We start from the raw sequence: 25,131 nt of genomic DNA, 5'->3' as shown, positions 1-25,131 counted from the left end.
ACTTAGGTTTTGAGGGGAACCTTGTGCATTGACAAGGATCTTGTTTAGGATATTTGTATTTGATCATTCATGGTGTTTTTCTTGTCCTTAAGGTGTTTCGTTTCGAAAAATTAAAAAATTTCGCTAGTTCCAAGTAAAAAAATTTCAACTGAAAAACTTGGGAGCGCGGACAAATGGTAAGTCTCCTTGAAATCCCATACCACTCATAAACTACCATCATCTTCCTCCAAAGGATGGATGGATTGTTTGAATAAAACAAGAACATAAAACATTTTATGGGCATAATGAATAAGGACAACTTATTTATTTATGTTTTTAAATAACATGGAAAAAGAATAAAATGATTTGGCAAATAAAAATGAGACTGTCACAACTAACTCAAAGCGTGACAAAAAAAAAAAAAAAGGTGATCAATCGCTCTTCATAAGCTGTAGAAACCGCAACGCGACTCTCAGACCCAGAATTCGAGCTTCGAGCAACATCATTTCCAGCCATATACATACGCTCCCCAAGAAGGATATTTTAACTGCAACTCTTTTGGAATCCGTCACAGCTTCAGAAGCGATTCTTCCAATTATAAAAAAGGTATCAAGAGAAGATCCTTGCAGCTGCCGAATAATACAAGTCGGTCCATGTAAGTGGTTCGCTAACTTGAGAATGCATGCACACTAGTATGTAATGATATCTCTATACAGAGTGAGATGCACATTTAAGACAAAAAGGCATCAGGTAGGCTTACCAGGACATGATTGACAGCACGTAAACAGTCGTTGGTTTTCAACATCAGTAAAATTACACGTGGAAGTCTCCTAAGCAGCTCTGATATTTGAGGAAAATACAGAGAAGCATACATCTGTGGTATAAAAGCATAAAAAAAAAAGAGTACATGATAGAATCAGCTGTGAAAAAGAAATCTTGTTGAAAATGTCATGTCATTGTAACTAAAGATAACGGCAAACTTGTTTGTTCTAAGTTAGACCCTTGACAAGGACATGAAATAACCTGGAGTTCTGAACGGTCACCGTCGTTGCCTTCCAAGACCAGATGGTCTGCAGATGGATCGATGACCTTTTTCCAAGGCCTCATAGTGAGTACTCCTGCAAATAGAGCACAAAGATCCTCACCTGCACCAAGTTTTATACTATTTTCCTTGATGGCGTTAGCATCGGCAAAAACTAGACCCTATACGCAAAGGTGAGTGAACTCACAAAGTTAACTATGAAATTTATAAATTAAAAAAAAAAAAAGAGTTTAACTATTGAGAAGAAAAGATAAAAAATGCACCTTCCAAAGTGCAGCATAGTTTGTTCTAGTTGAAAAATCAAGCTCTCTGTAGAGACCATGATCAAGTAGTATCAATTGTGGTTTTCTCCTCCCTGCACGTCACATGCACAAGCTGCTGCTTTAGAAAATATCTCTACGATTTAAACCAAAACTATATTCTTCACTATCAAATCTGATGCAGGACAGCAGTAAGAAAATTAAATTCTATTAGAAATGTCAATTTGGAAAAAAAAAAAAACAGGATACACGATATAAGAAATAAATAACAATGAATATCTGAACTGACCTCGATGACTTAAAAATTAAAAAAAAATCAGCAATTCTTAAGTAGATGGCTAGTGATTATCTGAACAGAGAAATTGTTCTAGTAACACCCCTCGACTTTATCCCATATACATTTTATATGCACCATAATATTTATGAAATTGAAGTCCAAAGACATACTTGATGGAACTGTAAGTTGTTTTCTGCAGACTGGCCATGGTTAAAAGCATGAAACATGTAAATTTTGTTAAATTTACTGGAATCAACTATGCACAAAATTGTACCATATAAGCACAAAGGTCATAAGCTAGATGCAGAAAAAGCTTCTTACCAAAAATATTCCATTTATTGGATGGCAAAGGCCTAACCATCATATTGGCAGCATGTGGGTCACAATGAACAAATCCATGCTTAAAAATCATCTCTGCAAAAGCTTGGGTGACCTGCACGATTTTAGATTTGACATACAGTGTGACACACATTATACGTAACATTCTGATTTCTGACAATGAGAAATGATTGACAATTTAAATAGACTTACTAATTTTGAAACATCAACTGGTTCGAGTCCAAGGCTTCGTATAGCAGTCACATCAGTAATTTCCGCAGCGTCCATAAATTCCATAGTCAAAAGTCTAGTGGTACTCAGGTTCCAATAGACTTTAGGAGCATATATGCTATGTGCAGTACGAGGAGATAGCCTTCTAAAATTGTCCAAACATTTGACACTGTTCCTAGCCTCAAACAAAAAATCTAATTCCTGGAAATCATGATATGATTGCTTAAAATTTAGTCCAGATTTCAAGATTAAGATCATGAGTGGCATACACACAAAAAAGTGAAAAAAAAATAAAAACCCATAGTGTAGAGTAACTTACACTCTTCATTGCCATCACTAAAATTTGTCCTACGGATGCTTTATAGCTATTGGTAAAGTTATCAGAACTTTAGTACAGACAAAATATTGGGGGTTACAAACAAAAGTCAGATTACAAAAAATATTATCATGCTACACTGTTCAGTTTACCATAACAGTGCAGCTTTGGGCTGGCTATGTATGTGTTGCTATGTATGTGTTTACACAAGCATATGTGCTTACAAAAGCATAATATGATTGGACTTCTCCACTCAAGTTTACAGAATACATTCTAATGACAAGCATTAGATGGCAAAAGGGTGATTGAACAAATAAGAAAAAGAAGAACGACCATAAGCCAAATGTGAAATCATGACGATGAAGAAAGTCAGGAAGTAACCTGATTATTCTTATATGAAGGCTCTCAGATGAAGAAATAATAGAGAATACATCAAAGAAAATGTAGTTGACCAACTTTAAGAAGCAATACAAGAGAAAATTGCACATGATTCTTCAGCATGAGCAGTACACACAGTTTAAACATTTCTGAATATTATATAGAAAATGAACTTCATTGTAGCAAGTTCATCTAAAAAGATTTGAACATTAAAAGAAAATTATATGTGATGACCATTCTTCAAAAATTCAAGTTTCATTGGAGAATAGATACATAAAGATTGACAGAGTACCCTGCATATATACATGCATGTGTGACTTCTCTTAAACATTACCAAAAGCATAGTTAATGTTTGTCAGGCCCATGACTTCGTAAAGAAGTAAACATCAAAATAACAGGACCATACAATATGCTAAGTTGATTGACCAAAAAAATAATGTGGAAATCAAGGACAAGCACAAACCAAAAGCATGAAAATGTATGAACATGACACGATACACCAGTCAGAACATGTCCATACCGATCAGACGTTTTCTGATGTGTCCAATTAAAATAAATGTGTGGAAACACAAATTAAAACAGAAGGGGAATACATGTAAAAGAAAACCTACCTTGGGTGCACTTTCACGAATTTCATCAACCAACCACCTATACAAGAAAAATGTTAGTTGGCATGAATGTTGGTTTTTGGTAGAAAGAATGAAACATGAATGCTGTCAATGTGTGATGTGAAGTTGGACAACCATGAATCAGATAATGTTCTCCATTGTTGGCAAACAAAAATATGCACTATACATTTAACAGTAATTCAATGTTTACTTTAGGACTTTTACTTAAGTAGAAACAAGTAAACAATCATAACATCTTTCTCAATCCAGATTGCACTAAACATCTTCAAATCTTGAAAGTTGGCTGCAAATGGTGCTAAAAAAAGGTTCAAACAATCTGGACCTTGATGCACGCACAAATAAACCGACTCAACATTTTCAAGTAGTAGTTGAATTCAGATTACAAGAAAGGCCCTAATGTGAACATGAAAGATTGCCAAAGATCTCACTTTCTAAAATAACAATACATGTAATTATATGTATTTCATAAAGAGAACATCTTTACATGAAGGATCAATAAAATAGAACCACCGAATATGTACCTATAGTCAAATGCAGGAAAACACCAATGCAAGAAATTCACTAGCAAATCCACAGTGGCAATATCTGCAACAGCAGTATCTGTCAAGTGAGTGTGTTGCACCTGTGTGTAGCAAAAATAAGGGAATTGAGTAGCACCAGGTATTATGCAATCTCATCATCGGAAAAAAAAAGTATTAAGCATAAATCTGATTCCTGCATAAAGAATATATCTTCCAACCTTTACAGCAACTTTTTGTCCATCATGTGTTCTGGCAGCATGAACTTGTGCAAGGGATGCACTAGCTAGTGGGTTTGGATCAAATTCTGCAAAAATCTGAGTACATATTGCTTAATTAGTAGATACTTAAAAGATAAAAGGTCCTATATAAAGATGTCTTTTGATAATTTGCTATGAGGTGGGCAAGCGAGTGCAAGAGATGTAGCTAACAGAAATACATCAACATCTAGTATTGCAAAATGAACTAGCGATAGAACAAACTTTCTCAGGTGGTCCACCAAGCTCTTTAATGACTACATTGTGCACTTGATCATACGAGGAAACAGGACATCTCTTCAACATTGACGCCCTCATTATTTGAACATATTCTTCCGGAACTACATATTCCTAAAGGAAGATTTATGAAATTAGTCATATATAGACAATAAAATATCAGTAAGAAAGAGTATCTAGAAATGCTTGCAGCAAAAGCAGTGAAATTATTCTATAGGAATACTGCAGAAGTGCACGTGTAAACTCTGAACAAAGATAATATTCAGTTATGGTGTTAAATATAATGCAGTCGGCATAAACTAAGGCTCAACATCGATTGTTCAGTGTCCCGATGGAAAAGGAAAAGTTGCTAAATTTGGCTTGAATGACTCCCTAAATCCCTTCCAGGCTTTTTCAATGTTCTGTCATTACTTCAGTTCTAATTAGACAGTAGGAATCAATCAATCATCACTTGAATCTATAGGAGTTAGCCAAATTGTTGATATTCATTCTCTATTTATTTCCTTTGCAAAATAATCCTAAAGGGCATTAATTGATGACACTCTAATCCTAATACGAAGTTGAAATTTTTAGGATAGCTATTAGATGAATAAGCGTGAAGTGATTTTCCTTTTCTCAATCAACCTCAAGGGTATAGGAGTCTTAGGATGGTTGAAGAGTTTGATGCAATCGAGAGGATGCATGCAAGTTATCTTCAAAGTATACATCTTTCACCAATGTTCCTTTGTATCTAATGTTGTAATAACAACAAAAAGTCGTAAGTTCTAACTATTTGGGATCAACTACATGAATCTCTTGTTGCCATTGAAATCTAATTTTTTTTCTCTGATGTTACAATACCTATTTTTTTCTCTTCTGCATCTCTGACTTTTCTTCTATATTTTTATTTTTTTATCAATCAATTGAGAAAAGATCAGCAATTGTTTATATTCTAGTGCAGCATGATCAGCCCCAAATCCTCTACAAAACTTTATTAAATACAACAACCAGATATACAATGAATAGAACCACTTTAGTACAAAGTGTTAATATCGTTGATCAGTATGTAACCATAGTACAAAATGCAACAAAAAACAGGGTGAGAGGAGAGTCCCTTGCCAAAAGGTCAGTTTCAAGACCAAGGCTATATTCCAAATGAGAACAAGAAGGCCTTTCCAACCATCCAGTGCAACAAAAATGGGGGTGAGGGGAGGAGGATAGTCTGCTAGTAAAGTCAATCTCAAGACCAAGTAAGGCTACTTTCCAAATGCAACCAAACAAGGTCTCCACCAACTGTCCAGTGCAATTAAAGTTGTCTAAAATTGGCATATAAGAACTAACAAAATTCCAGCAATTCGTGCTTTGAACAAGTACTTATGGTTCATTGAATCCATAAAGGGACAACAGTCTTTTTGTTATCACTATTTTGGCCAATTTTTTCCTACTAGTGATTTTAACCAGTGAAAAAATATATGTCTACTTGTAAATTCGGTCCTGTCAATGGATAGCAACCACCTAAGCATAGAATACCGATCTCTATTAGGATGATGCCATACATATTCTAATGCTCCAGAGAGATAATAACACCAGCTTCAGTCATAAAACTTCTGCCAAAAGCACATTGGAACTACTCTCACCATCCAATTTTCATTTCCAAGATCAATTATCTTCATTATTTTATATAAAAAGGAAGGAATTTGTTCAATCACATCAAAACCTGATGAATTACTATTATTTCTTTATATTCAATCACATCAAGCTATATTACTTTTCATGTAGAACTTGATGAACATTATTTCAGCTTTATATTTATTTAAGACATACCAGTTGACTAATATGTTGACCAAGCTTGATATATATCCCTCCATTGCGAAAACACAAATCCTGTAATCTATGAGCAGATCGCTTGTGAACTTCATGCTTTGCCTTGGACCACTCTATGCTTCCCTCCTTAAGGTTCCAAAGCGAGTATTGATAGTCTGAAAGGAAAGTTTGGGGAAGAGCAAAAACAAGCACAAATGAAATATTATCAGTCTCTCTTCTTTTTTAATAAAATAAGCAGCATAAATTACAGGGAGAAACAAAACAAAGGATTCTGCACATATATTAAAGGTTTGACCATAAGCAAATAACGAAAAATTAACACAAAAGAGTAGCATCTAACTTACAAGCCCAAAGTGTATAATTATTTGTTCACATCATCTATGCTTTCAGTTTCATGCTCCAATGAGACCCAAGCATGACTAAGATGTACTTTAGCAAAAAGATGAGATCAGGCATGACCAAGAATCTGTTTGGAATGGTATGGAGTTGTTATTGCAAGATAATGAAGTTAGTGTTGGTATTTCTCATGCAATACTGATTATCCTAACTTCACAAGTTTATGGTCTGTCTTACCTACTCTCGCATCCACAACCTTAAATCCTGCAGGATATAAATCCATGCAAGGATGGAAAAACAACCTCACCATCTAGATTTCGTTACCAACTAAGTTGGCTCATTAAATAGGATCAAACTGACCTTTCTGTGCTAAGATAGGTGATGAGTGTAAAAGTGTCTCACTGCTTTCACTGCCTCAAATCACCACTTAAGCTGCCTTGCCTCACCCCTGGAAAGAGAAGGGAAGACCAGAGGACAAGGAGTGGTTGAAGGATCAGTGGAAGGTGAGCTTTTCGTATATTTGTCATCAAGTTTTGCCATTTTTTCTCCTTTTCTGTTTTGGTTTTGTATTCCTTTCGCAAAGTGTGTCAACTGAAATAGGCGTGTGCTAATAAACTAAAACCCTTGGATCTATACGTCAAAAGTTTACACCCATTGACTACTGAGATGAAACCTCTTTGTTTGGTAGCTTCCAATAAACTATCTTCCAAATTTAGCATCAACAACATAATAATATAAGTAAACATCAAATCAGTTCTTATCCTTGCATGCTCTAAAGCTTCTTTTTGTCTTCTTGCTATGTCTGATACTTTGATGCCCATCAAAATTTGATTACTTTGGTTACAAGTATAAAATCTCAATCAAATGCAAATTTTGACACCTTATCAAATTGGTACCTTTATAGAAAGGTGGAGAATATATCAGCTTGTCTTACCCAATAGCACTGAAAAAATAATAAAAAAGTGGATAATGACCAATACCAACCTATATGGTTTAACCAGTCCTTGGTCAGACCCATAAATACTGGTCGGGGTATATACTGGTCCATTCAATATTTGTAACCTTATGTTACAAGTCTACCAAAGATTGAGACCCTAATGAAAGACATCTCTAGGGGACAAGATTCAACCAAGTTCAATGAACTTTTAGTTGCATAATCCTTACATCCAATGAACACAAGGGACCAACTTCATTCGGATTCCATGAAGCCCCAAAGACTAAAGAGGTTGGTGGAGGTTTAAGGTCCCTAGATCTAATCCTTTGGTGATAGCTTAAAGAACCTTCTAATGTATTTTCATTGTCCCTAAATATACAATGTGGCATGAGTAAGCCCCATGGTACAGTGGCACTAGTCAAAAAACCATGGAATGCCACAACATGTGACATCTCTTAAGAAGTTATTCACCAAATATCCATTAGTATAACCAATGTTCCTTTTTTCTGAGGAAATATAACCAAGTAACCAACAGTTTTTAAGATTAACAAGCTTGTACAATGAAGCACCCATTTCAATTCATCCATAAAATGGATTATCACAATATAGGTTGCCTAACAAATCATACATACTGTCTTCAAATCATACTACACGACATAACAGAATTCAACTACTTCATAGGTGAGCATTAACAGGTTAAAACCAAATTAATGAACTGCACCAACTCTATTTGGTCAATTAAGTTCAATTTTCTTAAAAATTTGGTTCCAAGTGGTTTATTTTTAAATGAAATATTCAGTTTTTTATTTGCTCCTGTAGAATGAGAATCATTTAAACCAAATAAACAAAAAATTTAGTTGCCATAGGCCTGATTGATTTAGTAGCACTGCAATATAAATACTTGATAAGCCCTGTGCTGAAGTTCGAAATCAAGACACAGCCAGAACACATTCTAATGTCTCTTGGTGCTAGCTTGAGTGGTTCTCAAAACTCAAAAGTACAAAACTTTAGAATTCAAGGAGGATATAATCTTCAGAAAGAAAATTGACTCCTAAAAACCTAAATACCACTATGATGGGTAAACCTGATTCTACCCTATTGGTTTCTGCTTGTGCAGTTTATCACATTAGGAAATACACCAATTCCACCAACTCATCACTGTTCTAGATCAGTTCTTTTTTTAATTGAACTGACTGAATTGCAAATTTAGTGTGGTCAGTTTAGTTCAGATATAATCTCGTTTGTTTCATTTTTGAAGTTTAATGCATCCCAATCCAAGAAAACCAACTCAAGATAACCTAAATTTAAATGCTCACCCCTATTAACAGTCCATCCCTATAAATGTGGACAAGATAAAAAGTCTATCTCACAATTTAAAGAACTTCCTAACTATAATATTTTGAACTCATCGGCTTTTTTGGACTAAACAGAAGAGAATACCCAAAGCAATGGTAAACAACTCAAAAACATTATCAGGAAGTGATCAACTACGCAATAATCTAAAAATCCCTAAAAAGTAGTAAAACATAATCAGGAAGTTAATCAGGATCCACCAAATTGCCAGTGTTGCACAGATCTCATCCTTAAGGTCTTCTGTCATTGAATTAATTTATACTGTAAGTTAATCAGGATCCACCAAATTGCCAGGCTACACATGTGATATATATCTCATTAAAGATCACTCTCATAATTGCAATCTCACTAAACCACCATAATTTTTTGTGATCCACATTTCACAATAAGGGACAAACCTACAATAAGTAGGTTTAATAGGTAGCAAACCTATAATGAAACTCTAGGTAGGAAGAAATACGTAAAAGGCACAATGAATCTTTCCTCAGAATTTCAGTACCTGCTCTGATCATTTGAGAGACATAATATCCCAAATCTGGGTTCCAAATTGATTTTGAATATGCATAATAGTGAACCATTAAAACAGAAAACTTAAATATACCTAAATTTAAAAGATATGAGCATATAAAAAATAAAGGTAGAAATCAGGATAAGGAATAAGTAAACTAAAAGCTAGAGAAAATAACACTGAGAAAAAAAAATAATATAGATCCTTATCAGGCAAAGAAAGAGCTCATGCTTCCAATAATCCGTTATGTAAATAATTAAACTTAGACAGAAAAAATAACATGCAAAGAGAAAAAATCATGTAGAGTCTATTGACAGAGAGAACTATTTGACAATCAATCATGTCAAATACATAGGGCTTATTTTGAGGGTATCTACGAGAAGTCATCTGATTCTAGGGCTACAAATAAAATGAGGAATTGATCTTATCATCTCCACGGTTAAACACAATCTAAAACCCTAAGAGAGGCAATTCAAGATCCGAACTATCAAAATCTAGTGATGAATGTTATTCTTGAGCTTAAGAGACAAGGCTCCTTCCACTCAGCATACTTTCTTACTTCAGAAATTAACCAAAAATTTCAAGCTGTGACACGCAAAAGATCAAGAAACAAAACAGGAAATTGGTGCTCACCTGCAATGATCATAGCTACAGTGAGGTTGTCATGGAGTCAAAGAGGGACGATGGTACAAATCCTAAAGATGGTTGAATGATGAGGTAGCAGCAGGATTCATCTGATTCTAGGGATGCAGACTCCATAAGGAATCAATCTTAATTTTTCTCGGGCTAAACTAAATTTAAAACCTTAAAAGAGGCAATGCAAGATGCAAATTGCCAAAACCTACTGACGAATGTGTAATTCTTGGACATAAGAGACAAAGTTCATCTCGCTCCAGCGTAATTCCTTCCTAAAAGCTTTACCGAAAATTCGAGGCCACCATACGTGTAAAATCAAGAGACAATAAGATCAAGAACTGAATATAAGGAGAAAGGATGGCGAATTCATCTGCCAACCGATCAAGAACGATGGTGCAAATCCTGAATGCGCAATTCTTGAAGGTCGTCGAAGGATGAGGCGGCGAGGGAATACATCAGGGCTACGGATATAAAGGAACCGATCTCATCTTCTCCCAGGTTAAACTCGATTTAAAACCCTAGGAGAGAAGAAGCAATACAAGACCCAATCGTCAAACGCTAGTGACGGAAGGTGTGATTCTTGGGCTAAAGAAACAAGCTCCTCGAGCTTCACCGAATATTCCAGGCCGTGATGCGCGTCAAATCAAGAAAACAATAGATAGATAGATAGATAGATAGAGAGAGAGAGAGAGAGAGAGAGAGAGAGAGAGAGAGAGAGAGAGAGAGAGACCTCCCACGATCGTGGCTACGGTGAGGGTATCACGGAGGAGGCGAAGAGGGACGGTAGTGCAAATCTTGAAGTTGGTCGACGGATCGTCGGAGGTGGCGATGGCGGCGGCTGTAGCTCCTCCGCCAAGAACGGCGGCCCCAACTGAGAGCTTCGCCGCAGCGCGCCACATGTAGACCACGATCCACCTTCCCGCCAAACCAGCACGAGACAAGAGAGGAGGAGCGGCGCCGCCTACTCCGAGAAGCCGACAAGCGAGGACTCACGTAGCCTCTCTCCGAAACCTAAGATGACATATAAAGGCCCATCGTTAAGGCCCAACTTTGTTGCTTCCCGTGGTGATACGGATTTCCAATTAACGGACTCAGATCCATCTTCTAAACGGATTCGGGTCAATGAAAACCCGATTGCACAATTACATGAACCAGGGTTCGATGAGACCAAATCGCTCTTTTGTAATTGGGTCAATCTCGGGTTAAAGACATAACTAAGTCCGGTTCGGGTCAAGTCAAACAATTAGAACACAGGAAGAGCCAATTTAAATGGCATTCGTGTTATTAATACTAATCTATAAGGCTAAGGATATGAGTTAATCCCGTACGTCCTTGAGGGCTCCGTGGGCAGCTCTTACGGACGCCAACACAGAGACCGACGACGCCAGCCTTTCTCTCCCTTCTCCGTTCTCCATCTCCACCCGATCTCTCTCTCTCTCTCTCTCTCTCTCTCTCTCTCTCTCTCTTAGGGTTTGCGTGGCCTCTCCACTCTGACGATCGATGGCGGGGATACGGTGGTCGCCGGAGGACGCCGATCTGCTGCCGGCGCGGCCGCCCGGCGATCCGGTGTCGGACGACGACCGGTCGGTGGCGGCGGACTCGTGGTCCATCAAGAGCGACTACGGCAGCACCGTCGACGACGACCAGCGCCATGCCGACGCCGTCGAGGGCTTCCCCGGCTGCAGCTTTCCGGCCGCGTCAGATTACAGGTACCCCCTTTCCCTCTCCCGGCTCTGTTATCCCCTCTTTTGTTCTGAATCGGCACTCGAGACCTTTTGATTTGTTTTCGGTTGATTCAACTAGTCGTGTTTGCATCGTGCTGTGCATTTTGATATGCATATCGTTCACTTGCCATAGTAATGTATCTTCTCAGCGAAGCTATTTTACGGATCATCAGTGTTGGTATGGTGTCATTATCAGATTTTATTTCCATTGTTCCGAAATGTGTGATTTGAATGTCAATTTTTTATCTCAAAGATTGTTCCTCGGGAATCACGAATCTCAGATCCGGGAAAGCTCTCCAACGGAATGGCCTTCATGACAATGACGTCCATTTGACCAAAATTAAATCCTTGACAGGCATGGACTCGATCATTATCTTCCTAAATGTGACTTCAGCGTACAGGTTGCTAATTTTATTGTTCGGTCTCATGAGAAAAAGGCTTGGATTATTTCGTGGGTATGCTATGATAGATCTTATGTTCCAGGCTTGATCATAAAATATATTTCAACTTGTTTTTGGTTTAAGCAAACAATCATTATATCGTCACGGGTAAAAATCTAATTTTGTTCAGTCATGCACGACAATCATTACATCGGCGCTCAGGTACGTGTAGTAAGGTGTATGTGCAACTCGTTCATTATGATACTGATTGCTTTGAATGTGTCATCCTAATCAAGTGTTGATGACTAAATGGAGATGAATGTGACTAGTTCTGTTTTGATATATGGATGCAAATGCAGCTCTGACAAAGATGCTCCTGATGCCAATGAGGTTGAAACATCATTGATGGGCTCACAAAGCTACTGGAATTCTACTTATGCTGAGGACCTTGCGAATCTCCCTGAGCATGGGAATTCAAGCGAAGTTTGGTGAGTATCTCTTTGATGTTGCAACTTATTTGAATTTGTATCATTCATTATGATGATCATCTAAGTTCAATATTACTGGCATTGCTCTTTCCTAAATTTTCAGCATATTTAGTGCTAAGGATTGCTATTTCATTGCATGGATGTGTAATGATGCCTTTCTACACATTTCTGAACTGTTCCAATCATCATGCTTTGTTTCTGCGAGCAGAATCCCAAAAGTGACCTAGTCATATATCAGCACCTCCAGTGTGGTTCCGCTTGGTGTACGACTGTGCCATGGTATATTCTGATCCATGCTGACATATGTTAATCAGCATGGCGATCCTTGTTCTGGACTATCAAGAATTAATATATATATATGATCTACTTGTTAACAGTAGATACATATCACAATGAGTTATTAACATTTTTGCCTTAGTTTCGTATGTCATTTTTGCTGGCTGATTAATTATATCCAGGAAGTGTTTTTCAACAATAATGATTTTGCTGTTGATTGTCAATTGAAACTAAAACAAGACTTGTGTTCTTTATCAATTGGTCATAAATTGGAAATAGATTGTAGTCAGGAATTCTAAAATTTGTTAAGTGTCTCCTCTTTCTATTATTTATTTGTTACTGAAGTTAACATAAGCATCCTTTTCCCTGCAGGTTTGGTGTTGAAGTCATGGATATTCTTGTCAAGTGGACAAAAAACTTGTGTGCCAGCATCTGCCAAGGTCTAGATCGATCTGATAACAACAGCTGCAAAGCTGAACCAGGTGACACCTTCAGAGACTTGTCCAGCTGGCGTGTACTCGACATTGGAACTGGGAACGGTCTGCTTCTGCAGGAACTTGCAAAGCAAGGGTAAACATTTCATTATTTATATGATTTGGATTTAGCAATTTGCTTCAAGCATGTTGCAGTTTAGAGAAGCAGTCAATATTAGATAGAGATAGCATTACTTTTAATCTCAAATTGTCCATTTATTTTATATTTGGAAAATATATGTGCATCCAGCACCTTTTTTTTTTTTATCAATGTGATGTTGAACAATATTATTCATTGATACTTTCCTTTCTCTATGGATTTTGATAAATTCAACATCTAGATTTGATTTGCATAATGTCGAAACAACAAGTTAACAAGTTTCAGAATAGGTTTTGGGGCTATTATCCAACACTAATCACTGATCCATGACCACCTGAATTTGAGTTGGGCTTTGGAACAGAGGAGTGCAGGAAAATTGATTTAAGCATTTTTGGAAGTTCACATTGACAAAGAAATCAGCATTCAGAGGAGGCAAGGTCATCAATGACTGTGGTCGCAAGTACATACTGGCTAAAGATTTTAGTGACAACACCAAGCACAGCAGGCAACAACATCTACAAGTTGTTAACACTTAACAGTGATTGTTTTCCTTGTCATTGAAAATATACCAGTTAACTTGTCACCAAACTGTTAAGGCTGGTTGGCAAGATAAATGCTCATAAAGACCTGTAAGTCAATATTTAATTTCTTTACATCTGATCAAGAACTGAAGCTATTTTCTAGAAATGTCGATATTCAAAATTGTTTACCTGCAGTTTTTGATGCGATCTTGTATGGTTTAATCCTGCTTGTTCCCTAAATGATTCTGTTTGTATTAGGCTTAGCTGGAATATATTCTTATTAGTGATTGAGGAATCTCCACTAATATTTAGATTATTCTATGGCTCTTTTTTCCTGTCCAATATGTTTGCAAAAGAGTAATTATTGATAATTTTGCAGGTTTCATGATCTGACTGGAGTTGATTACAGCGAGAGAGCTATTGAGCTTGCCAAATCTCTTGCTGTTCGTGGTGGATTCTCCTACATAAACTTTGTGGTATGTCTTAAGCCATACTTCCTGCAATGTTTGCTACTTGCTATCACTCTTGTATGCCCTCTCCGTCATGACACAATTGTAATTGTTGGTGATCATGCACCCCCATACAAGAGCATCCAAATAACTATCTGATGGTGCTTAATATGATTGTGCATCTTGTAGTCTAAGCTCTTGAAGAAACTATGTTTAATGCAATTTGAAACTACAAATAAAATCTGTAAGCTTGCAGTTTGAATGATGGCCTTTAAATGTAGGAGCATGATCAAAATAGAGAACTATGATGAGCTTTAAGAAAATAGTTCAGATCCAGTCAGTATAATAGAGCTGGAAGTTGAGTGGGAGCCGTAAGTTAGGGAAACCTAAATTGCCTTGGAGTTCAACCACCAGCTTATGATAGCTGTCTGATTAACAGTTTTAAAAAGACAGTAACAAAGAGAGATTTATTTGGACTACAATGCTAGTTTATCATCGGTCATTCAACAATGATGGTGCAAGTTTGATTGAGGACACTAGCAGGTTAACGCACTCAAAGTTTTGACGGATCCAGATAGATTGTCATGGTGTGCCAACTTCCAAGATATGCGACACATGATGATCGAAGTTAGAAAAGAAATCCAGACACTATACCTAGGCTTCTAATATCTGTTGTGCAGTATGTCCTTTAATTGTGTTATAGATGTAAATCATGTAATACCAACCATATGGACTTATAAATTTCCTCTGCTTTTCTTCTTTTAGTGATAGATGGATCTAAGATTGAATTTTGTTATTTAAATCATCTTTCCCTTCATGATATGAACCTATAGGCAACTTGACGGTAGCTGTTGGGTTTCTTTTGTAAATATATTCTCTTTCATAATTATCTTGCAGGTCGACGATGTCCTTGAGACAAAACTTGGCAGGAGCTTCCAACTTGTTATGGACAAAGGGACTTTGGATGCCATAGGGCTACATCCAGATTTTCCTGTCAAACGGTTATTTTATGATTTTATCTATGATTGAAACTTTTAGAGATCTACTGCTCTTGGTTTCAATGTTTCTGTATCATCTAAAATTTTTCAAGCATTATAGACCTACTCCATTATAAAATCATACTTTAAGTGCTTCAGCAGTAGTTTGTTATAGCTGTACGATGAAACGTGGTTTGAGTTTACGAACCATTTCTGCTTGGTTACAAGCGGTATAATTTGGCATGTTCCTGATACAGATGAAAACAACAATTAGCAACAATTATTTCAGGCAGGATTATCTTCCTCCATTTATCACTCTTTAAGGGAATCACTTTTTTTCCATATTCTTGAAATACTGGGATGTTTAGAGAAATCATGTGAAATATCTGGTGCTTTAGATAACATTGATGATTTTACTTTCATAATCGTATGAATAAGCTTTATTGACTTTCTTGGTACTCACGTTCCAGGATGATGTACTGGGACTCTGTCTCGCATCTGGTTGCTCCGGGCGGGATACTGGTTGGCAACTTATAGTTCATTTATAAATTTGTTCTTTGAACTGAAATATATTTATTCCTTCCATTTAAAACCAATTTCAATTTTCAGAAGCTTCCATATGTTATTTCTCAGACTTCACCCCTCACCATCTCCTTATACACATGGATTTTGTTTGCAGGTAATCACTTTATGTAACCGCACAAAAGATGAACTACTGCAAGAGGTTGAACAATTCAACCAACAAAGGCTTGGCTCCCAAGAAGAGAACTCAAGCACTGAGTCTGCAGTCTTCCAGTACCTCAATCATGTTCAGACCTATCCTACTATAACTCTCGGCGGTGTCGATGGGTCTCGCATCACCACTGTAGCACTAGTCCGCCTTTGACTGGTTGATTGTTTCTTTTTATTCTCCCTTTTAGAGTTGATGAACTGGCCTCTGCCCGTCTTCTATCCTCACTTTGGGAGTTCTCTAATTTCATTTGGTTTTCCTCCATTGTCTTGACAGGTTGTCACTTGTCAGTTACGTTGATGGATTTGTCATGTGGACCCGCTGCCATTTGACTAATGTTTATCAAAATTTATGTGGAAAAAGATGCTATAAAATTGATGGAAATCGACCCCATGTCAATATAGAATGAGGACTATGTGTATTATTGATTTTCGTCGTAACGTTAATTATAAATTAGTTCTTATAATTAGTTATCTTTAGTATTTCGATCTGTACACTTTCAAAAATTATATCGAAATTTTTGTATTTACAAAAGTAAAATGTCTAACATCGTTTCTTATCACATCGTGTTTATGTTCATCGTTTCTTATCACATTGATGATAAATTAAAGTGAGATAAAATTAATATATGCTTGTGATGTTGTCGTTAGCGTATCTTTCAAACTCAGGAATTTATGATCTTTCAGTTCCCTCCTACTATGATTTCATGCTGAATATTTAAGACCACAAAATATGTCCTGTTGTGATCAAAATTTTTCTTCATAGGATCCAACGTTAAGCTCATCAGAAGCATAGGAAGACCACACACTCTCTCCCAGATTTCATGCTTCGCAATCACTTAACGATTGCGATCTCCTCCTTCGGAGAGCAAGTCAACGCGAATGCTTCCTTGGAGTCTCCTTCACGCTCAAAGTGTATTGTATTGCTCATTTTGGCTCGAGGAATCTGAGCCAGCTTTTGTCGGGATCGCTTCGATTCCACATGTCGGTATCATGAATGAGTGCCCGTTCCTCCAATGAACCGCGACATCGATGTTGCCGTCTTCGCCGTCGTCGTCTGTTTTGGAAGAATAGAATGCTTTCGTTCTGCTGAAACTAATGGTCGAGTTTTGATTTTAGTGGCAACTCGAAGACAGACGATCTCCATATATCCCCTTCTCGTCTCCGTGTTCTTCCCCTTGCTAACATCAATCTCCTCGTTACTTCCATAAACCCATGGAAGACAACAAAGACGTGTACACGAAAGATGGGACGACAGATCTCCATGGAAACCCAGTTATCAAGAAGAACACCGGAAATTGGAGAGCTTGTCCCTACATTCTCGGTACAACATGCATGTACATGGTTTGATCTTGTTAGCTTCCGCAGATGCTTACGCTATGTGGTTGGCTGATCTGCAGCAAACGAGTGCTGCGAAAGGCTGGCGTACTACGGGATGAGCACCAACATGGTGAACTACATGAAGGATCATCTCCACCAAGAGAATGCCACAGCAGCGAAGAACAACACCAACTGGTCCGGTACATGCTACATCACACCCCTGCTTGGGGCGTTCATAGCTGATGCCTACCTGGGAAGATACTGGACGATTGCCGGCTTCATGATCATCTATATCTTGGTAAGGAACCAATGGAGTCGGTCGGGATTGATTGCGTGGAGAATTCAGATAAGTAGCTCGTCTTCTACTTGATTACAGGGTTTGACACTGTTGACGATGACCGCGTCAGTGACGGGTTTGAAACCTCCTTGCCAAAATGGTGTCTGCGATCCAACGACGGCACAAAGTGCAGCATTCTTTGTGGCACTCTATCTTATTGCGCTGGGGACGGGAGGAATCAAGCCATGCGTCTCTTCCTTCGGCGCCGACCAGTTCGATGAATCCGACGAGTCGGAGAAGAAGAGGAAGAGCTCCTTCTTCAACTGGTTCTACTTCTCCATCAACGTAGGCTCCCTGGTTGCTTCTTCTGTGATAGTTTGGGTTCAGACGAACGTGGGATGGGGATGGGGGTTTGGGATCCCGGCGGTGGTGATGGCTGTCGCGGTGGCGAGCTTCTTCTTCGGCACTCCCCTGTATCGGCACCAGAAACCCGGAGGAAGCCCGCTTACGCGCATTGCTCAGGTTGTGGTGGCATCTTGGAGGAAGTGTGGAGCGAAGGTGCCCGATGACAAGTCACTGCTTTATGAGATTACGGAGAAGGAATCCGCCATTCGAGGCAGCCGTAAGCTTGACCACACAGATCAATTCAAGTAAGTCCACTGCAACTCGCATGCAGTTGGCATGGATCGAAGCGAATGAATGGTCTGATTCTTTCCCTCTCAGGTTCCTCGACAAGGCTGCGGTAGAGACGCAAGCAGACAAACTGACGGGTCCGGTGAACCCATGGGGGCTGTGCACGGTCACCCAAGTGGAGGAGCTGAAGAGCATTCTGCGGCTTCTGCCCGTTTGGGCAAGCGGCATCGTCTTCTCTGCCGTCTACAGCCAGATGGGCAACATGTTCGTGCTGCAGGGCGACACCATGGATCGGCACATGGGCCCCCACTTCGAGGTACCGGCGGCGTCGCTCTCCATGGCCGACACCATCGGCGTGATCATGTGGGTCCCGATCTACGATCGCATCATCGTGCCGGCGGTCCGAAGGTGGACCGGCCGGGAGCGCGGCTTCACGCAGCTGACGCGCATGGGCATCGGCCTCGTCATCTCCATCTTCCCCATGTTGGCAGCCGGTGCTCTGGAGGTGGTAAGGCTGCGAACCGCGGCGCGGCACAACCTGTACGACGACCCCGATGCCTACGTTCCCATATCCATATTCTGGCAGGTGCCGCAGTACTTCATCGTGGGTGTCGCGGAAGTCTTCACCTTCATCGGGCAGCTGGAGTTCTTCTACGACCAGGCACCCGACGCGATGAGGAGCATGTGTTCCGCCCTCTCGCTCACCACGGTGGCGCTTGGCAACTACTTAAGCTCCTTGCTCGTCACGATCGTGGCTGCCATTACGACGAGGAACGGGAAGCTCGGATGGATCCCGGATGATCTTAACCGCGGCCACCTCGATTACTTCTTCTGGCTCCTGGCCGTTCTCAGCCTTCTCAACTTCGGCGTGTATCTCTTGATCGCCAAGTGCTACACCTACAAGAAGACAATAGACGATGAGAAGACAACAGCTAATGACGCTGAGCTGCTGTGAGGCTTGTAATAGGTTGGGTTGCTTTAGCAGACAGGCGAGGCTGTGGAAGAACTCCACCAGGTGTTTGCGTTTTGTTCGATGCTGGTCGTGCTTTAATGGAGCTCTGCAAGTTGGCAATCCTGCGATAGCTTGACTTGTTCTTGTGACATTTTTAGCATCCCTAAAACAAAGAAATCCCATCTCGAGTGCTCTCTATATATACACCATGAAGTTTGAACAAAGTGAAACCATTATACACCACAAGAGATGAGATTTTTCCTTCTTTTTTCGATTGCATAAAAAGAATTATTGAAGACAAGAAAATGCGATACATGCGCGGGGCTTCAACACAATGAAACTAATCCACAGCCACAGGAGATGAGGTTTTTCTTTCTTTGATTGCATAATAAAGAATTGTTGAAGACAAAGAAACAATGCATATGAACATGTTATGCTGTCGGGAGCAAAATGATTATATGCAACAATCAAATTTCAGTTTCTTTTTTAAAACTCATAAGCATCAATGCCCAGTTCAGCCAAGACGTGCAATCGATGCGAGGTGATTGTAGCACTTCCAAGTTCAGTCCATGCTGGTATCTCCAACGGGGAAACAGGCGGTCATGATCGATGATGTCCGTAATCAACTATGTACCAACGGCTAATCATCTATGTACCACTCACTACAGAGTTGGAATGGATGTGGTTCCCATCTTCTCCATGCTTGCCGTTCACTTGCACTCTCTGCCTCTGGTTGGAAGCAAGAATAGAAGTTTGCATTCAGTCAGGAATAGTAAAGAGGTAAAAGGATGGGAAAAATTCATAGACAGGTGCAGATGAGGCTATGTTCTTAAGAGACCGATACCGACTGTAAGTGACACATGTTAGAACATGTGATCTGCATCATCTTTATGGGATTACAAGAAAAGAAAGAGATACCTAATAATACAACTTAACACATTTAAACCTATTGCTTTAAGTAAATTGATTATGTATAAAGTTTAGTCTTAATCAAGTAATTCCATGTTAGCAGGCTCCATGCAGAAAATGTTTGTAGAATAATATACCAGTCTAATAATCTTAGTTCTGATTGCCATGACAATATGAAGCACACTTCAAATTCAGTGCTTTTCACATACACAAGTGATTGGCTTTTGACATATACTTACAGAAACAAATCTAAAGTAAATAAGGACTATGCCAGAAACAATCCAATAATGACAAAGCTATGCTAACAATACCTCTGTGCTATGGTGCTTTACGATTAACTACATAGCACATAACATACTATAAATAAAAGATGATCAATTACATAAAAAATACATTAGGTAAAAGTGTCATACCCAATCAGCGGCATCCACTGTATTTCCGTTCAATAATTTGCGGTGATCTTCTCTAAATTTTCCATCTTTCTCTTTGACATTCAAAGGTAACAATGGTTGGGATCCACTTGAACGATCAGGCATTTCTGTCGTAAATAATATGAAAATTTTTCACTCAACCAGTATATATTATGAAGCAATATAGAATATAAATCAATCAAGTAAAAGACATATTTACCTGGTAGTTTCTTGTCAATGAAGAATACTACTAAATTCACGGTATACCTGCAAGCATACAAATGGAAACATAATTTAGTTGCCATCAAGAAAGTTTATAAAGAACATAAAAAGAAAATACCAGGACACGGGTTCAACCCACCATGCAACGACTATGTCTACTGTGTAATGTTTGCGGGAGGCTACTATAAGCAAACTCTGAACAATAGCAATAACCCAAGCAAGAAACTTAATGAACCTGCAAATGTCCAGCTTCGGTTAACTTTGATAAATAACAAGAAGCTAGAGTTGCACAATGCAACAAGTGTACCTTTTAGAGCCATATTTGTTGTAAGTAAGCACAAAAACTAGTGTAAATATCATGTGGGATGAGAATATAAGATCACCACAGCCATAAATGACCCCATGTGGAACTGCCAGCAAGAAAACACAAGATAAATACCTAACATGGCAATGATGCTATTTAACTTGTAGGATATAATATTGGATAAAGGAACACACAGTTAATTAGAAGTACTTCAGTTACACTCTTCGGTGCGGGCAGTCTGGCAAGCTCCGATCCCTAAAAAAATGAGGAAAAGGATGTTGGTGATGTTACAGATCAAAATTATTTGAGAGGCAAAATAATATTAAGAACTGACAGCTATTCCCTGCATATACCTCACGACAATGATAGTTAGGACCAGGAAGCTGCGTAGAATAGAAAGTGATTATCCGCAATACTTGAGAAGCCTGTAAAGACCATCAGCATTATATAACAGGATGACCAGGAAGAGAGGAAATAACAGTTAAACACAAACTTACAACTAAAAATGCCAAAACTCTCAGCCAGAGAAGAACAGTGTAGAAGCGCTTGCTATGATAAACAAAGGGATGAAATGTCCACTGTCACAAATAACAATACCATGTCATAATCATCATATGATTAATAAAGACAGTGATTACAGCATTAACAAAGATGAGCAATATAATGTAGGAGCTCAGAACAAACATGGTCACCATGAGTGTACAACAAATGCACATGGCTGCATGTGTGTGTGCACATGCACATGTGGCCACTTACATACACTGCCAAAATAAAAGGAGCAGATAAGAAAAAAAAAATTTTACTGCATCCCGATACCAAGTAAAATGGTGTTGACTTTAAAGAAGGCTCAAGATTATATAATAAATGTGCATTAAATTCAGAGTAACTAGCACAAAAAAGTTAAACAAAAAGGGGTAAGGTAAAAACTACAACACTGCAGTAAAACCAGTATGGCTTTTGAAACTAATTTAGGCCTACAATTGTTGCGTGATGATAAATTTATTTGACAATAGTATCCAACATGCTAGATAATGACGATGATGCTGATTCTGGAATTGCTGTCAAAAAGAGAAGCATCAATGAATAACACACACAGAGAGAGAGAGAGAGAGAGAGAGAGAGAGAGAGAGAGAGAGAGAGAGAGAGAGAGAGGGGTACATACCAGTGCAAAGGACACAAAGACGAAGGTGAACAGACTTTCACTGATATAACCTCTTTCTTTCCCAAGTTCCTAGAATTATCAAAGCATTGATAAAATAATGATGTTACTTCAAACAAAGAACTGAACAATTTTTTCGAAGTTTTAGTTAATCAAGTGCAGATACAAGTACACACCGGCAGGATCATAAACCCAAGATCTTGAAGAATTGGTCCAGGTCGATGTAGATAATGAACTCCTCGTGCAGCCAGACCGTGAATATACTAGAGAAAGACAAAAGCATTGAATGAATGTCCAGTCTGATTCATGTATATTCGGTGGAACCGCTAATCAAATACTCACCACGCGTAATGAAAATAAATTGAAAGAAATAGTTTCAGTAAATTAATCACATTAGTCCACAATTGATTACTAAACCTGATATAGATGTAGGCATAAGATTAAAGGGGAACAGCCATGAGTTAATTAAGAAATAAAAGGAAACAACAAGAAAGTTCTACCATAAAAGTGTATATAGACAAAAAAAAACACACATGAAGCGTTTAGATGAGAAAAACAACCGTTGGACAGAGTCCAACAAAGAAAAAGTGACCATGAACCAAGCAGAACTTCTTTAATGATTATGCTTCGTTTTCAAAACAGAATCTTGCAGCAGCATTTAGTTAGAGCTCTAAGATAAGAATATTTAAAATGACGAAAGTAAATATCAACTTGAATAAAATGATGCAGCTAAGCGTAGTTTGTCCTAATTTTATCAGGAAAACCACCAAAAAAACTCTAATATTGCCAAAAGTGCAAACAAGAAATGAAAACAGATTACTCATGAAGTTTCAACAAGAATTTTTAAGGGAAAAGTCCATCAAAGGAAAGCAGCCCATGATTGTAAAATCATTATATTATGAGTTTCTCAAACCACTGCACGATGAATCACTGTAAAAATGCGAACTAACACATTACAAGTTATGCTATCACTTTCAGGAAAAAAAACTACGTCTCATGTAGCACTCAGCTCACCATCCGATCAACGGCTAAACATCATTTACAATGACAGATATGTTTAAATTATTAATAAACTAAAGATTCCTATCGAGAAGGATGTCAGACCAAAACTGAAACCAAGATGAATTCACACTAATTTTGTCCACAATTTCCATCTGAATAGTTGTTTGGTAATCCATCGAGGTCATCTGAGGACACAAATTAATACCTGAAATATGATTCCTGCTAGTAGCAGCCTCCACTTCTCCATAAGAAGTTGCAGTTCCACAGATGTCTCCATGCAAACCTTCCTCCATAGCTGCAGAAAAAGGAGACCATCAGACAAAAAATAAAACTTTGAAAGGGGGAAAAGCTATGAAATTTAGATGGAAAAGGAGGGACTTTGGAAGCCTCGCGAGCAATGTAAAGCGTCGTAACGAGCAACCAAAAGTCCAACCACTCGCATACTCGTTTAACAACCAACCTGTTTTGCTCTCCACATGATCCCTCGTCTCTCCTGCCGCTTCCCAAACACCTTCCTTGAGAATTAATCGATCGACCAGACGGTGCAAAAAAAAGACTCCTGGTTTCGGCTTTCTCTCACCGATCCGAGACCTTTCTCGGCTCGCAGAGGTCAATTCGATCTAGAACCAAGACATATCATTCAACGAAGGAAAAAGAAATAAAAAAAAGGTAACCCCCTCTCTTCTTCCTCTAGAAGTACATATATTTATACAGAGAGATGAATCGTGGACGTCAGACGGCCGGGTGGGCTCCCCCTCCTCTTCCCTTTCTTAGAGAACGCGGTCTTCACACGGATCTCTGCCTGCCTTGGAAGGTTCGATATTTTCCTCTCTCAGCCGGCGACGACCGAAGTGGAAGAGGACAGAGACCCGAACCCAAGCGAGGGAGGGAGGGAAGAAGGAAAGGGGGGAAAGGAGAGAAAGAGGGCGACCAGAAAGGGACGCTCCGCTCAGTCGATAACAAATTAGAATGGCGAAGGCAGAGACTGAGACATCACACAACCCTTAAAATGTATTTTCCTTCTTTTTCCTTTCATTAAAAAATAAAAATAACCTATAAATAATAAATAAATAAATCATGCTTTCCACAACAGCTCGAGGTGTCAAGATGCATGGAGCATGGCCTGGTGTGGTGGTACCCACCACCGCAGTTCCAGGTCACGTTCGTTGTCACCTCGTGCCGTGCACTCCAATCTCGACCCGACCCATTAGTTGTACCCGAGAACGACCAATCATTCCGACCCACCATATGTCCAGCGATGGTTTTAGCTCAAATTCTCCTCTTCAAAATATTAATTTCGTATAATAATTATTATTTATAGTAGTAAAAGTGTAGATGCAATATGTAAATCCTCCTCATTTATTTAAGTTCGTTCGTCGCGGAGATGTGGTTCGCTGCTGCGGTTACCAACCATCCGCAACGAGCGAGCCGGCGAGCAGCGATGGCGGAGGGCTATTCATCGACGGGAGGTATGTATGTATTGCTACGAAACCCTCTCTCTCTCTCTCTCTCTCTCTCTCTCTCTCTCTGTGTTCCTGTGAGTTGGTCAATTATTTGGTACTCCGCGCTCCCCTGGCTTCGAATTCAAATCTCGCGAAGCGGTTCCACGCCCGCGCCGGGCCCGGCCGATTCCCCTGTCCCCATCGGCCAACAACACCCCGTCCGTAGGCGGAGCGGGATTGAGTTGTCAACATCGGCCTCGCGATTGATGAAGATTTGAGGAATATGGATGCCAGGGTGAAATGAATGCTGCCCTCGCGTGACTTGTCAACGGGATACCAGCGAGCAAGGGAGACGCCGAGGACAAGGGGATC

At 39.0% G+C, this 25,131-nt stretch overlaps 4 protein-coding genes across 7 annotated transcripts; 2 read left to right on the top strand and 2 right to left on the bottom strand.

The window, feature by feature from the left end:
- Positions 1-282: 282 nt before the first annotated feature.
- On the bottom strand, positions 283-11,026 carry LOC135634084 (putative ABC1 protein At2g40090). The gene is made up of 12 exons (XM_065144266.1): positions 10,743-11,026; positions 6,246-6,400; positions 4,431-4,556; positions 4,170-4,265; positions 3,952-4,052; positions 3,413-3,449; positions 2,090-2,308; positions 1,880-1,991; positions 1,285-1,376; positions 1,003-1,182; positions 740-853; positions 283-608 (listed from the first exon to the last, which is right to left on the bottom strand). Exons 1-12 carry the CDS (start codon positions 10,909-10,911, stop codon positions 411-413), a joined length of 1,599 nt encoding a protein of 532 aa, XP_065000338.1. The 5' UTR covers positions 10,912-11,026; the 3' UTR covers positions 283-410.
- Positions 11,027-11,343: 317 nt separating this feature from the next.
- On the top strand, positions 11,344-16,514 carry LOC135634085 (uncharacterized). Of its 2 annotated transcripts, XM_065144268.1 has the most exons (8): positions 11,344-11,721; positions 12,476-12,604; positions 13,253-13,450; positions 14,354-14,450; positions 15,321-15,424; positions 15,871-15,922; positions 16,080-16,289; positions 16,407-16,514. In XM_065144268.1, exons 1-7 carry the CDS (start codon positions 11,513-11,515, stop codon positions 16,284-16,286), a joined length of 996 nt encoding a protein of 331 aa, XP_065000340.1. In that variant the 5' UTR covers positions 11,344-11,512; the 3' UTR covers positions 16,287-16,289; positions 16,407-16,514. The 2 variants fall into 2 exon arrangements, with proteins under 2 accessions (XP_065000340.1, XP_065000339.1); XM_065144267.1 differs by having other exon boundaries at positions 16,080-16,514.
- A 534-nt stretch (positions 16,515-17,048) lies between these two features.
- Positions 17,049-19,509, top strand: LOC135634083 (protein NRT1/ PTR FAMILY 8.1-like). The gene is made up of 4 exons (XM_065144265.1): positions 17,049-17,453; positions 17,530-17,747; positions 17,826-18,376; positions 18,450-19,509. Exons 1-4 carry the CDS (start codon positions 17,345-17,347, stop codon positions 19,312-19,314), a joined length of 1,743 nt encoding a protein of 580 aa, XP_065000337.1. The 5' UTR covers positions 17,049-17,344; the 3' UTR covers positions 19,315-19,509.
- Positions 19,510-19,672: 163 nt separating this feature from the next.
- LOC135634086 (phosphatidylinositol:ceramide inositolphosphotransferase-like) lies at positions 19,673-24,292 on the bottom strand. 3 transcript variants are annotated; one of them, XM_065144271.1, is made up of 13 exons: positions 24,018-24,292; positions 23,778-23,937; positions 23,523-23,612; positions 22,492-22,578; positions 22,319-22,387; positions 21,654-21,734; positions 21,510-21,581; positions 21,351-21,411; positions 21,160-21,262; positions 20,992-21,087; positions 20,851-20,897; positions 20,634-20,758; positions 19,673-20,040 (listed from the first exon to the last, which is right to left on the bottom strand). In XM_065144271.1, exons 2-13 carry the CDS (start codon positions 23,793-23,795, stop codon positions 19,960-19,962), a joined length of 930 nt encoding a protein of 309 aa, XP_065000343.1. In that variant the 5' UTR covers positions 23,796-23,937; positions 24,018-24,292; the 3' UTR covers positions 19,673-19,959. The 3 variants fall into 3 exon arrangements, with proteins under 3 accessions (XP_065000343.1, XP_065000342.1, XP_065000341.1); XM_065144270.1 differs by having other exon boundaries at positions 24,030-24,292; XM_065144269.1 differs by having other exon boundaries at positions 23,778-24,292.
- Positions 24,293-25,131: the final 839 nt, after the last annotated feature.

The sequence above is a fragment of the Musa acuminata genome, chromosome BXJ3-3, assembly GCF_036884655.1.
Source record: "Musa acuminata AAA Group cultivar baxijiao chromosome BXJ3-3, Cavendish_Baxijiao_AAA, whole genome shotgun sequence".
NCBI classification, from domain to species: domain Eukaryota; kingdom Viridiplantae; phylum Streptophyta; class Magnoliopsida; order Zingiberales; family Musaceae; genus Musa; species Musa acuminata.
This window is presented reverse-complemented; position numbering and strand designations above follow the sequence as displayed.

What these genes read in the sequence shown, in the direction of transcription:
- LOC135634084 (XM_065144266.1), bottom strand. Translation starts at nt 10,911, where the DNA reads ATGTGGCGCGCTGCGGCGAAGCTCTCAGTTGGGGCCGCCGTTCTTGGC. An exon ending in GTCAACATATTAGTCAACTG is followed by an intron (nt 4,557 to 6,245) that starts GTATGTCTTAAA and finishes ATCTTCCTTTAG; the next exon opens with GAATATGTAGTTCCGGAAGA. An exon ending in GTGCTGTCAATCATGTCCTG is followed by an intron (nt 609 to 739) that starts GTAAGCCTACCT and finishes ATTATTCGGCAG; the next exon opens with CTGCAAGGATCTTCTCTTGA.
- LOC135634085 (XM_065144268.1), top strand. Translation starts at nt 11,513, where the DNA reads ATGGCGGGGATACGGTGGTCGCCGGAGGACGCCGATCTGCTGCCGGCG. An exon ending in CAGGAACTTGCAAAGCAAGG is followed by an intron (nt 13,451 to 14,353) that starts GTAAACATTTCA and finishes ATAATTTTGCAG; the next exon opens with GTTTCATGATCTGACTGGAG. An exon ending in TTGCTCCGGGCGGGATACTG is followed by an intron (nt 15,923 to 16,079) that starts GTTGGCAACTTA and finishes TTTTGTTTGCAG; the next exon opens with GTAATCACTTTATGTAACCG.
- LOC135634083 (XM_065144265.1), top strand. Translation starts at nt 17,345, where the DNA reads ATGGAAGACAACAAAGACGTGTACACGAAAGATGGGACGACAGATCTC. An exon ending in TCATGATCATCTATATCTTG is followed by an intron (nt 17,748 to 17,825) that starts GTAAGGAACCAA and finishes ACTTGATTACAG; the next exon opens with GGTTTGACACTGTTGACGAT. An exon ending in GACCACACAGATCAATTCAA is followed by an intron (nt 18,377 to 18,449) that starts GTAAGTCCACTG and finishes TTTCCCTCTCAG; the next exon opens with GTTCCTCGACAAGGCTGCGG.
- LOC135634086 (XM_065144269.1), bottom strand. An exon ending in TAGCAGGAATCATATTTCAG is followed by an intron (nt 22,579 to 23,522) that starts GTATTAATTTGT and finishes GTCTTTCTCTAG; the next exon opens with TATATTCACGGTCTGGCTGC. An exon ending in CTAACTATCATTGTCGTGAG is followed by an intron (nt 21,412 to 21,509) that starts GTATATGCAGGG and finishes TCATTTTTTTAG; the next exon opens with GGATCGGAGCTTGCCAGACT.